The 13,219-nt window shown below is 29.4% G+C and overlaps 1 protein-coding gene across 1 annotated transcript in view; it reads left to right on the forward strand.

Moving 5' to 3' along the window:
• The first annotated feature begins 268 nt into the window (after positions 1-268).
• LOC121118510 (lactadherin) overlaps positions 269-13,219 on the forward strand; it is a 142,166-nt gene continuing 129,215 nt past the window's right edge. Inside the window, exon 1 of the mRNA XM_040713092.2 lies at positions 269-505. Coding sequence (XP_040569026.2) covers positions 503-505 — 3 coding nt within the window. The 5' untranslated portion in view covers positions 269-502. The remainder of the gene's footprint in view (positions 506-13,219) is intronic.

The raw sequence follows: 13,219 nt of genomic DNA on the forward strand, positions 1-13,219 counted from the left end.
TATTTTCCCCATTTAACGTGGCATGAATGTCTTACGTAGTACTGAACATTTGAATGTAGTTTCACACATTTCCTTGCAAATAAATAAACGAACAAATTTCGTGTTAGTTGTATACAAGCAATAATATTATGTATTTTGTTAAACTGGCCGGGAGTGACACTTCACTTCAGTAAAAGAAAAAAAAAGAACAATAATAAAAAGATTTAAGAAAGATTTTTTCCCCCGTCTTAAAAGCGAGTTTTTTATTCTTTTAATAATAATATTCTTTTAGTAGATCTTGGATCGTCGTCATTTAGAGACCGGTGTGTTCTTTCTCTGTACTAAAAAAATTCTTTTTATATTTTTAAAATTATTATTATAACAGAGAGGATAAATAACTATATGAGTTAAGATTAAGTGATATTATTGATTGTGTCAATTCACTCGTTTAAAGAAACAAACTCAAATAGAGAGAAAAATTAACACGTGCGAAAATAAAAGGATAATAATTAACACTCTGAATATGGTAAGGTCATTTAGTCATTTTTATAGGGGGTTGGGGGTCGAATATTAGAATTTTTGCCCTTTCAGCTCCGAATTGACACTTTAAAATATTTAATGGAGAGATTGAATGCATTTAAATTAAGAGTAAATAACGAGATGATACCAATAGATTTGATGGTATAAAAAATAAATAAACTACTCTAAATTTATGGTTCTGAGCATTCAATGAGGTAGGTACTGGGTATTGATTGTACAGTGATGGAATGTTTGAATTTTTTGCAAGATTGTATAGCATCCAAGAAACGTATACAAACTATGTGGACATATAAAAGAAAGTTTGAGTCAAATAAACGATAAATAACAAATTAATTTGTTAGAAATGAAAATGATGAGATTTCAGTCAAACTTCTTTGTACTACATACACTAAAGTGCAATTTTACCTTTTTTAATAAAAAAATAAATAAAAGGAACTGACCAAGAAGTAATACTATTTGCAAACAAGGAAATATTTCGATATTTGTCTCATTAAGTACAAATTCGAACGACAAATCGAATTAATGTCTTTCTAATCATTAATGACATCTTGAAAGTAAATTGAATAGGCAAATGACCATAAATAGGACATAAAAAGACTACTTTTAAAGTGTACACCTATTATAATCATTTAAGAATTAAAAAAGAGAGAGATTCTTATGACAGTAGGTATCTGTAGGGTGAGAAAAATTTATTGCTGATATATTTCTTGTGCCACATGTATACATATAAAATCATTTATCAAAATGAAGTGATCAAAGCAATAAAATGGTAAATGAGTTGAACATTCCTTTTTTCTTATTCATGATAATATATGCTGATACTTCTGATGTCATGATTGAATATTTATTGGTCCTTTGTATGTATTGTTTATATACAGGGTTCCCAAGCAACCTTCACGCAATTGGAGTGAGACTCACAACTTTTCAATCAATCTCACGCCACAATTCTATTGAATTTATCACGCATCATAAATCATAACAATTAAAAATATCTAATCTAGCAACACAATGTTTCAAATGAAAGACACCATCTCGGCCTCAATACAAGGCACAATTGCAGCTTAATGTTTAATCTGAAGTCAATAAATATTTTTGTTTCCATGTTTACTTATCATAAAGTATTTAAAAACTTGAGATCCTGCTTAAACGGCGTTATCAAACTAATGAAGTCTCAAAATACGATTAAAAAGCCCCGCCCGAACGGATTTCAAAAATTGAGAGTCCTGTATAACTGAATATCTGTAAGTATAATATGATCTGATCCCTAACTGCGAAAAGTCCTGAACTATTTATAAATGTTACTTATAGATAGAGAGGGAACGGTCAATATTTATACAGCTCAAAGTAGTGTATACATAAATATTCGATCCTTGAGTAACTACCTAAATAAATAAATATACATTGAATAAATGATAAACATCCGTTTTTTCTCCTCTTGAACTCCTAAAGATGCATTTAAAATAAATACGCTTATAAGGTTGTTGATATTTTCTTTTTTCAAAATGTTTATTGACATATAATGATGTTGTCAAGAACAGTTATTGGAGCTTGTATGAGGGTAGTTTGAAAATCCGTGGTAAGTTCGAGATATGGCACTACTGGCACGTATTGAAATTGACGAAAAATCAGTCTCGGATCGAGTTTCAACACTATTCCTTGTTAAAAAACAATAATACAAACCAATTTTATTTTTATTTAAGTCATATTTGAACATTCGCAATTTTTCACAAACAACCCATACTCTACTGAAACTCTACCTTAATATTTAAATTTTATCTTGTATGCATATCACATCGAATCAGATAGATAAAAAATGCAAAATCAGAGTGTCCACAGGGTTATATATAAATATATATATATTTTTTTTTTTTTTTTTTTGGGGGCAGCTAGTTTTATTGAATTTTTTTAGAATACATTTAAAAATTCACAGCTGTTGACAAAAAATTTCAAAAATTTAATTTCAAATATTCTAATTTTTTGTCAAAAAAAATAAAAATCTACAGACGTTCACAAAATTAAATAAAAAATTGGAAAAAAATAAAAATTCACAGTTATTCACCAAAAGTTTCTAATATCAATTTTTTGGGAAAATAGTTTTAAATATCAAATTTTCAAAAACAATTTCAAATATTAAATTTCTTGGAAACTAATTTTAAAAATCAACAGCTATTCACAAAAAATTAACTTTTTTGGAAAGTAATTTCAAAAACTAAATTTCAAATATTAAAGTTTTTGGAAACTAATTTCAAATATTTAATTTTTGGGACACTAATTTCAAGAACTAGATTTCAAATATGTACTTTTTCTACAAAAAATTTCAAATATTAAATTTTTTCATCCTTACCTAAATCTTTTTTAGTAAAAAGCCATAATTCCTTTATTTTTTATTTTCCGGGGAGGGGGGGGGGATGTTACAGTCCCTCCAGCCGACCCCCTACGGACGCCCCTGAATATAAGTTCTTAAATATGTAAACTGAAAGGCCTTATTGACTTTGACTGACTTCAAATCTCCATCACTTTTGCTATGCTTATTCTCTTTACTTGTGTTATATATATATAACAGGTTTTATCTTGTTATTTTTTTTATCTGCTATTAAATTAAAAAATAGTCACATTTTAGAAAAGATGATGATGCTAAAAGTCAATATTTTGCTCCTGATATACGGTAGATATGAACCAAATATGACTCAACGTACTCTGTCAGTATACTAGGTTATTATTTGGTGTTTAAAGGTTCATCATCCTTTTTAATATGTATATTCTCTTCTCAATTCTAAAACACCTACATTTTTTTGTAGGAGTTTGTTCAACTCAATTCAGTAATTCATGGCCTAATAGCCATTGCTATAATGTATTGAACTTTGTATCTGCAGAACTGAATTGATCTATGTACACACTACTGTTGAGATTCGTTCTGAATCGCTCTTACAAAATATTGGCTTGGATAGATCTCATTTAAAACTCAGCCTAGACAGATTCAAATTTGTGAACATCGACCTACAATAAATCCATATGAAGTTAAATTTGTTACATAAATCATATTTGTACAACTCATAAATCAGGATAGGACAGAAAATCGGTCTATAGATTGAGATAAAAAAATTGGTCTATATATTGAGACCGAAAATACGAGGGTCATTGTAAAGTGTAAAGTAAGAGTCATTGGCACGTATCGTGGTTATGTTTAGTTAGTAGTATCTCTTGGAAGAATACACACCAACTTTCAGCTAGATCGATCTATTTCTTTCTGTTTGGCATTTGTTTGAATCGAGGAATCGGCTGAAAAGATGATGGAAAATCTATTTTGGAATTGTAAGGAATTATCATCATCAAATGTCTGAAAAAGGGTAAAACTAATACAGTTGTATATTATTCATCGTTATTAGACCTTTTGAAAACGGAGCTGCAATCAAAACCACCTCGATTGGCACACAAAAAAGTCCTTTTCCATCACGACATTGCCCCAGTTTACACCTCAGCAGTTATGTTCGCAAAATTAACAGAAATAGGGGATCAACTAGAGATGCCCACAGCACTACAATCTCACGCACCTTCACTCTTCTGTCATTCATCACCATATCATGTATTTCATCTGTGATTTCTAGAGTAGTAACCTCAACAAAGCGTCCAGAACGTTCAGCGTCACTTCTGCCCATATGGCCACTCCAAAAATTATGAAACCACTTTTAAGCAGTTCTAATCGAAGGTGCCGAGTCCCCATAATGTTTAATAAGCTTCATTTTAGTCACTTGAGGTGATTTTCCTTTCATAAAGTAATGTTTAAACAAAAAACGAAATTATTTTTCGTCCATTTTTTTTGAAAATCACTCCACTTCCTCGATTCAAACGAATACCAAACAGAAAGAAATAAACTGATCTTGCCGAAAGTTGGAATGTATTCTTCAAAGAGATGCTACTAACTAAATATAAGCTCAATACGCGCCAGTAGTGCCTTTTCTAAGACTTTGTACCGAATTTTCAAACAACTGTCGTAAGTATACTAACGTTAGTACCTGGAGTTATTAGACATATTTTGCTTCAATAGTATAGAAGATAACTCTTTGCAATGGAGCAGCGTTTCACACAATTTAATCAAATGGTATAAACTCACTCAATACTAAAATTGTATATCTTAGTCATATAATGAAATGTCCTAATTTCCTTAATGAAACATCTTTTTTTGATTGAATTAAGCAAGAACTGATGTACGAGTAATTAAGAATACCCAAGAGTTTACGTACATACAGACAAACTTTGCTATATTCATATAAATATTAAAAAACCCAATATTAAAGGGACATTGAGTCTTCGTCAGATGTGATGGTTATCTCCTATTTCTTTCCTCTCTTGTCCTCCTCTTCTATAGACATAAGAATTAGTGTTGAGACTCGGTCCAGTCACTATTTTTTGTCCGGTTTTGTCTTAAGTGATTTGGTATAGACCGATTTTTTTTGTCCAGACTGCATTCTCAGACCGTTAACCGATTTTTTTAGGTCTCCAATTAAGGAACGATTATTTTCGGTTTTATCCAATGTACTGAAGAAGAAAACCAAACCATAGTAAGCCTCATAAGAGAGTAGAGTTGACTTCTTCCTTGGTTATGAACTAGGAATATATCCATCCTTTTATAATAAATAAAAAAAAAAGATTTATTAATTGTGTACTAATGCCAAAATTATATGAAAATTTGAAATTTAGATGTTGCCTTTTGATTTGACAATTTCAAAGGCCTAAGATAATTCTTAATTGATATAGACCAGATGAAATGACCTTCTATGTTCTCCATGAGTTAGGACCAAAAGAAGATAGAGGGCATCGAAGGAGGATATTTTTAACTGGATGATCTATATCAAAAGATGCTCGAATTCAGAATTATGTATTCTACGAGAGACGACGGGGTTTAAATTCATCCAAGCTATCTCTGTTTAAAGTTAGTATCGATTCATTGTACATGATGTCATGTTATAAACAATTTATCTGTAAAATCGGTCTAGACCGATTTTTTTGAGACTGAACTAGTCAAAATTTTTCCTTGGAACCGATCTAAACCGAACTTTTCCTTTTGACCGATCTATACCAAATTTTTCCTTCGAGCCGATCTATACCGAATTTTCTATGAGAGTGGCCAAGACCAAGCTTTTTTGTGTCACCGAATTAATTCCACCCAACAAAAAGTATACTGGTCTCAGACAGGTTTAGGATTTTCCGGACCGCAACCCAACACTAATAAGAATGGATATGTTTTATTGAAAAAAAAAAATTGTAGCCTGGATTTTTTACAACCATAAATATATTATCATTTCTTTTATCATTTTGGTGCAGATTTTGCAAAAAATAAAAAAATACATCTATTTATTTTTTGTTTCAAAATATTAACCTTGTTTTTTTTTCCTTCCTTGGAAATAAGGAGTAGCAATTTCCTTATAATATTTTGTTCATTCATCTTTTGAAGAAAAAAATTATAATTTACGAAGTGACTACTATGTATATAATATAAGTATAATGACCCAAAAAAATCATCAAGGTCATTGCGATTACTTTTAAACAAATAAATCTACTTAGTTATTTATGTATAATATGTGGAATTTTAAGTTAATTTGCTTGAATTGTAAAAAGTGATTTTCAATATAATAATTATTCATTCAATGCTGTGTACAAACATATAACGTGATGGGTTTTTTTGTTTTTTTTTTTACTGATAATGATTTACTTTTCTTAAAATGCGAACAAATGAAGAAAAAAAACAGTTTAATATATTTTTACCATTCTGAAAGAAGAAGAAGAAAAAAAAACCATTTGAGGAATGGTTGAACAAATGCATCCATTAAGAGTCCATTTAGTTTCGCCCTCACGTGTTTAAATTAAAATTCCACCTTATAAAAAAGAGAAAAAAACATTTTAGAGCATTTTGGGGTCTCAAAATCATCATTAGAGCTGTAAAAATTGTCAAAATCCTCACGTGCGTAAATTTAAAAAAAAGGTGCAATATATTAGTGTTTTTATTAATAATTATTCCTCCCACACTTTTAAAAATTGCATTGTATTAGCAAGTAATATAGTTAATTATTGACCTTTGTCAGCAAATATGTCGTTTCTTAAAGTTACAAACTTATAGTTAAATATGTATTTTTTTTTACGCTTGCAAAGATGTATACAGTCTTTACATCTCTAATATTTATCATACATATAAAATGTAAGAACTGATTTATGCGTTTCGCTATTTATGTATATAGTGAGTTTTGAAATCCAAACAACTATAACTATATATTGACCCTTTGTCCAGCTAAATTTTGGATACATAAATAAGATTTTAATTCTTCTATTTTTTAATATAGTTCTTCACTTTCTGGACATTTTTTAATCAAATAACACTCGTTTTAGAATATGGTCAAGAACTGCCATCTTTTTTCTGGAAATATCTTGTCTGGGGCATTTGGGTATTTTTGAAAAATACATTCACGAAATTTTTAGTTTTGAGTATATACAATAGCGTATGCTAAAAATATATTAAAAATTAAAATAGATCTGAATAAATAAGAGTCAAAAATATGTTTCTTTAAAAGTAGAATCAAAATTTGTTATTAATTTATTCTCCATTTTAATAGCCTCCATATATTCGCTCCTTCCGACTAAAGCTTGATTAATGTCATTTTTTTTTTTTTTTTTTGGAAATGAAAAAATCGCCACTCCTCTATTCTAGATCTTTTATTAATGACTAGTTATCTTAAGAATAAAGGAAAACTTTGTTTTGATAAAGAGGAAAAGAACCAAATGAAAATATTACACACAAACAAATAAGTAATCACAAATTAATTGAAGTTACATCTTTTTTCCAATCTTCTTGGTGCATAGAACAAAATAATTTGGCATTGAAGTTCCACCTCACTTGAAAGAATAATCCCCTTAAGATAAGACTCTGTTAGTGATGAACTTCAATTAACATTTTTCAAAGATATGTACTGATTATTATACCTATACGTGGATTTTGATTCGTATCTTTACAAAAATGAAATGTAAAATTTATATTCTAGAACACAAACTAATTCTGTTTATTAAATGTTCTTATCATTTATTGAGAAATATCAAAACTGATCATGAACATTGAAGAGTATCAACAAAGATAATTAGAGTAGACTATTGTGATCAACTTTGAGTTCCTTTAGTCTTTAAAATAGGTCGACTTGGATCATTTGCAAAAGTGAAGAGTGCCTGTGCAACAAGAATAAAACTTTTAGTTTTTTCAAATCTATATACAATGTTTAATTAATATTCACATGCAACAATGTGTTTAATACATAGTTTATTGTCATTCGTTTATTGTATGGATCTCTTTTCATGATTTATTATTATGAATGCATTTTCAAAATGACTGTTTTTTATGACGTGGTTTTTTTAAATATTAGTTTCTCGATTTTTCTATTTCATTTTTACCTATTGCATACTAGATTGTTTCTTTTTTTGTTTAATATTTCGGCCTTTTGCACAAAATTGAATTTTTGCAGACGACATTCGAAAACTGACTTTGGCAAAGTTTGAAGCCTTTCAAACCATATTTAATTTGGAATAATGAGATTTTTAGGTCAAAATGGGGCATTTATATATTTTTTAGTATTTGTTTAATCAGTGAAAAATTAAGTTCAATAATTGAAGGGGTATCAAGGTATCTAAAGTTATCCCAGGCGCATCAAGTAATATTACAAAAAAAAATCAAGTTGTTGTTATCAGAGCTGTGGACACAGACTCGTGGACTCGAAAATTTTCTGTTTTCTTAGAACTTAGACTCGTCAAAATTGATTAAGTGTCCCGAGTCCTTTTTCTTCTATTCTATTATTAATAAATATATTTCATGTTAAATGGATAAAAGTTTATTAAAGCTCCCTTTAGTCTGGAGCCCAATATTATGGTTTTATTTACGATTTAATTATGTTAGGAAACTAAAGGATAGTTGTATGGATAGTGTACTTTTAATCTTTTATTTTCACATTAAGTAGCCGTGTAGGCCACTGAAAGTATATTATCATTATCCAATCGAGTTATATAAACAAAAATAAAAGGATAGCAAAAATATTACCACCTTACCGGATTCGGAACTCGGACTTGAAATTATCGTTAGTCTCGGCACTTGGTCTCAAAGTTCAAGAGTTGTACTCGATCTCAAAGTTCAAGTCGTACTCGGTCTTGAAGTTCAATTCGGACTCGGGACTCGGACTCACCCTGAAATTTAAGGGATTCCTCAGCCCTGGTTAATATTATTATTTCATTATTGCGGGGATATCATCTATGTGTTAATTGTACTCATAAAAAACGGAGGGTAACACTGAAGAACCATGTATGTACAATGTACGTACATTGTACATATAATCAATTATTTGCTATGTATACCAAATCATATTTGAACTTGAAGTAAGTGCTTGAATAAATCATACAAAAACATACATACATATTATAAGCATGTATTTATTTATTTATATAGTTACATAAAATGAGTTCAATCAATCTCAAGTATGAAATTTGTGGATGATTACTTTAACAACAGAAGTAAGACAAAGATTATCATTTGTAACATGTAAATGCCCACCTCTTTCACAAAAGAAAAACGTTCTTATTGTCAGGGCTTTTAAGAGGATTTTTCTTTGGGGAAGGAGGGTTTTTTAAACAAATCTTTGACAATTTTGACAGAATGTTTTTTTTTTTTATAAATACCAAAGGGGACAAATAAAATTTGATAAAAGAAACAAAACACAAAATTGTGACAACAAATAAAATTATTGGCAAACCCCGTTTTCTTTTTGATAAATTCGACAACAAGCGTTTAGTCACAAGCCACCACATTGTCAACCAATTTGAAATGTAATCTCAAAAGAAAGGGAAAATATTACGTCACTATAAATCACTCAACCTTTCAACAAGTGCATTTAATTAAAATTAAAGAGTTATTGTCCAACACTGTCTAATAATTTTTTAATTAAAATCCTTTTTTTATGGTTTTAACGAAGTATATTACATAGATATATGTTTTTTTCTGATGCAGTCATAAAAAGTCTTGTTAGTATTGGTTTCATTTAATGAGCCTATAATATATACATTAGATTTGTAATCAAATGTTTATATTTTCTAGGAATTGAATGAGTTGTCCAGTGTCCAATTGATGGATACAACGTTTATACATAATTAACCATGATTTATAATGAAACTAGAGGGGTTTTTTTACTGTTAGAATGGCCGGGGACGACATTCATAGTCGTATAATTATTTATAAATACTTTATATTTTTATTTTGTGACATTTCATTTGACCTTATTTTGCACCTTAAGAATGTATAATTGTGTGTCTTGAGGGGGACTATTTTGCATATTTGAATTTGAAGAAATGAGATCATTTTCTTATTGTTTTTTTGTTCTTCCTTTTCGAATTGATTTATAAATGTCAAATTCTTTATGAAAACAAAAATGGCTGTCGGTATGCATTTTATAATAGTATACGTCACGACAGACAAATCTCCATGATTTTTATACTTATCTATTTTATTTTGTGTATGTATAGACATAACGGACTTGCATTTTTCGATATTATTGTATATTTTATGCATCGATGAAATAAAAGTGTAATTAAGGAATTAAATTGGGAAATTACTTATAAGGATTAATTGTAGTAATTTTATCATTGTTCCAGTCACGTATTAATTGGTCTTAAAAATATTGCAACTGATGGAACTACAAATTAATTATTATCATTAATTTTATAAGTAAGTAATATTAAGCCTATCGCTAGCACATCAAAATAAAGAATTATTCAATGTATTGTATTTGCATTTATTATTATTAAACAACTCGATCTCTGCAATTAATTAATAAAATTGTCAATCTTTATAAAGATCCAATGAATTTCAGGTTTTTCCTCCTCTAATTAAATAATAAATTAATTTGGTTGTTATTCAGAACAACAGAAGAAGTAAGTAATTATATAGTGAAGGACTCACAATTGAAATAAATCTTTTTAAATAGACAACTATTTAATGTCCACCCCACACCTACTTACCAAATATATGGAAAATAAATATATTTAAAGGAGTCAGAGGTGTTTTTATTGGCATTTCCGCATAATTAGACAAAAGTAGGTTTAAAATCATACCACTCCAATATAAATTCAGCTATGGAAACTCGTAATAGTTATAGACTGCTCTGAAAGTATTCAATCTGAAAATAAGTTGAATACAGTCGCATGGAAAAAAATATATATAATTTAAACTCTCCCAAAATTAAAGCAGCATGGGCGAGTGCCCCACTCGTAGGGATCCATTATGTTTAGTGATAAGTTGAGTTTGCTGTGTGATAATGGCAAGAAACTAAATTATATAAAAAAAAATAGAGTGGATAAATTTTACTTTAGGGCACAACTATCACAGGGTTTCATGTCAGCTATTTTTGAGGAAATTTTGCTTTATTTTTTTGTGACTAGCTTAATATTGTAAGATTTTCAAGTTCATATAGGGTGTGGAAATTTGACATTTAGACAGTTTATAATTGTTATAATATTCTTATAAAAAATATATTTTTTATAAAAATTGATTCCAATGGATGCCTGTTATATATTTATTCAGTTCTGCTACAATCATCTGTCACTATAACAGTTATCCTCTTTTTGGAAAGCCATGCAATTCCTGTTTATGTAGTCTGGATTAATTCTATAATTCTAGTCTAGACTTTGTATATCTGCCTTCATGGGTATCACACTCTATTAGCGTTTTCAACAATGCCTTCATCTCAACTTACGGCCAGAATGAATAGTCAAAGGAGTTTGCATCTGGAGTGTAGGATGGCCACTTTGTTTCTGCCAGAAATAATTTAGGGGTTGTGTGTAGGAGCTCCGTTCTGCTGGAGGACTGACTACATTACCTTCAGCAAATATTTTTTCCATCCAAGAAAGCAATTTGTTTGAAGGATTTCAACGTAGTCTTTCGCCTATAGCTGCAGGAAAATAAATTAGTGATGCCACAATGCCATTACATACCACAATGCCCAAAACCATGGCTGATCCTGGCTTTTTTTTGTGATGGTGATGATCCTTTTAGCATTATTTATCCACCAAAAACTTTTTAACCGGTCATTACGACGGCTATAAAATTGATCTACATCAAAAAAAAAAATCTGAAAAAGTAATAACTATTCCCGCTGGTTAAGATTTAATGTCATTTAAAAGTCTTTTGTAATGTTGGAAAAGGGTGGGTTTCTTTTCATACTGTTTTTAAGGATAGGCCTTTTCATTATTACTAAAGACTGAACATCTGGTTATGATAGTTTTTTTATCTAGAAGTTGAGGGACTCCAAGATCCTTAACATAGTTTTACATTGACTTGGTTGGTTTTCTCATAATACAGTTTTTAATATTTTGTGCTAAATTAATGGTTTTTTACCTGAGTCATCTTCCTTTCAAAGTTTCCATCATATTCCATTTTCAAATTGTAGATTGACTACATGGAGACTCCAATAAACATTGAAATTTCAGTTGAAGTGTGATCAGCACGATCAGTTCAGATCTCTAGTCCTATTTCCCGCTTTGATGACATTTTTTTCATTAATGAAAAAAAAAAATGTATATTTTTATACTGCTGATATTTCATAGAAACAATCAATATTAGGAACTTTTCAAGTCAGACACTTGAAGTCCCTAAAATTTTGAATAGTTTGTGTGAGTATTTTTTTTATTTTCCACTCAATACCTATAATGTATATGATAAAGTTTCCCCTGCAATAGATAAAATAAAATAATACAATACGAGCGCCTTCAAGTAATTTATATTTTTCTTCAATATTCTCCTTTTGTAAGGCAATGTCAATAACTCAATATTGGAATCACTTAGTCTCCTGGATACTTTTATTTCTTTACGGAACAAATCTATTATGAATGATGTTATTGAGCTAAGTTACTCATTTTTTATAGGTTGATTATGATTTGATTAATATATTAATGAGTTTTCTTGAATTCCCCTATAATCGTTTATTTTTAATTCTTCGGAACTAATGAATGAATCAAATATCAAATGATCCCTCTAACGACATGTTCCTTTCGACCTACATATAATTATTCAAGAGACTCAACAGATTTATTTTACAACTATTACATGGAAACTTAAACTTTATCGTCAAACTTCAAGGGTTGTATAGGTTCTTAATATGGGGCTTAAAATCACTCCCGTTCCCTTTATTGGTCCATGAACAACGAATCATATTTTAAAACACCCTTAACATGGCATCATTATCACGAATATTAAATTAAAGTAAATAAGTCGGTTGACAAATTGTATGCATTCAGTAAAGCCTCTGTATCTTTCATGCACGATAATAGTTTGACACTATAATTAATTAATAAAGGTTGAATTAAAGTATTTATCATGCTCATAAGTATTGGATGGTAATAACATTCAAAAGATGGTTGAGTTATATTTATGATTAAATCACTCAATCATATCTATGATTACGCCATTATTGCTCCATAGGATATTTTTAGTTTCCGATTAGGATGTGTCCGTATGATTGAGGAAGAGACACAAATTTGGGAACTGATACATTTTAAAAACTTCCGACTAATTTTTGGCCTACCGTCTTTTTTTTTTTTTTTTTTTTTTTTTTTTTTTTACAGGAAAACTTATGAGATACAATACAAATAACCAGAGTTGTTTGAAATATGAAGTTAACACCTG

This window comes from Lepeophtheirus salmonis, chromosome 5, assembly GCF_016086655.4.
Source record: "Lepeophtheirus salmonis chromosome 5, UVic_Lsal_1.4, whole genome shotgun sequence".
Taxonomy (NCBI): Eukaryota; Metazoa; Arthropoda; class Copepoda; order Siphonostomatoida; family Caligidae; genus Lepeophtheirus; species Lepeophtheirus salmonis.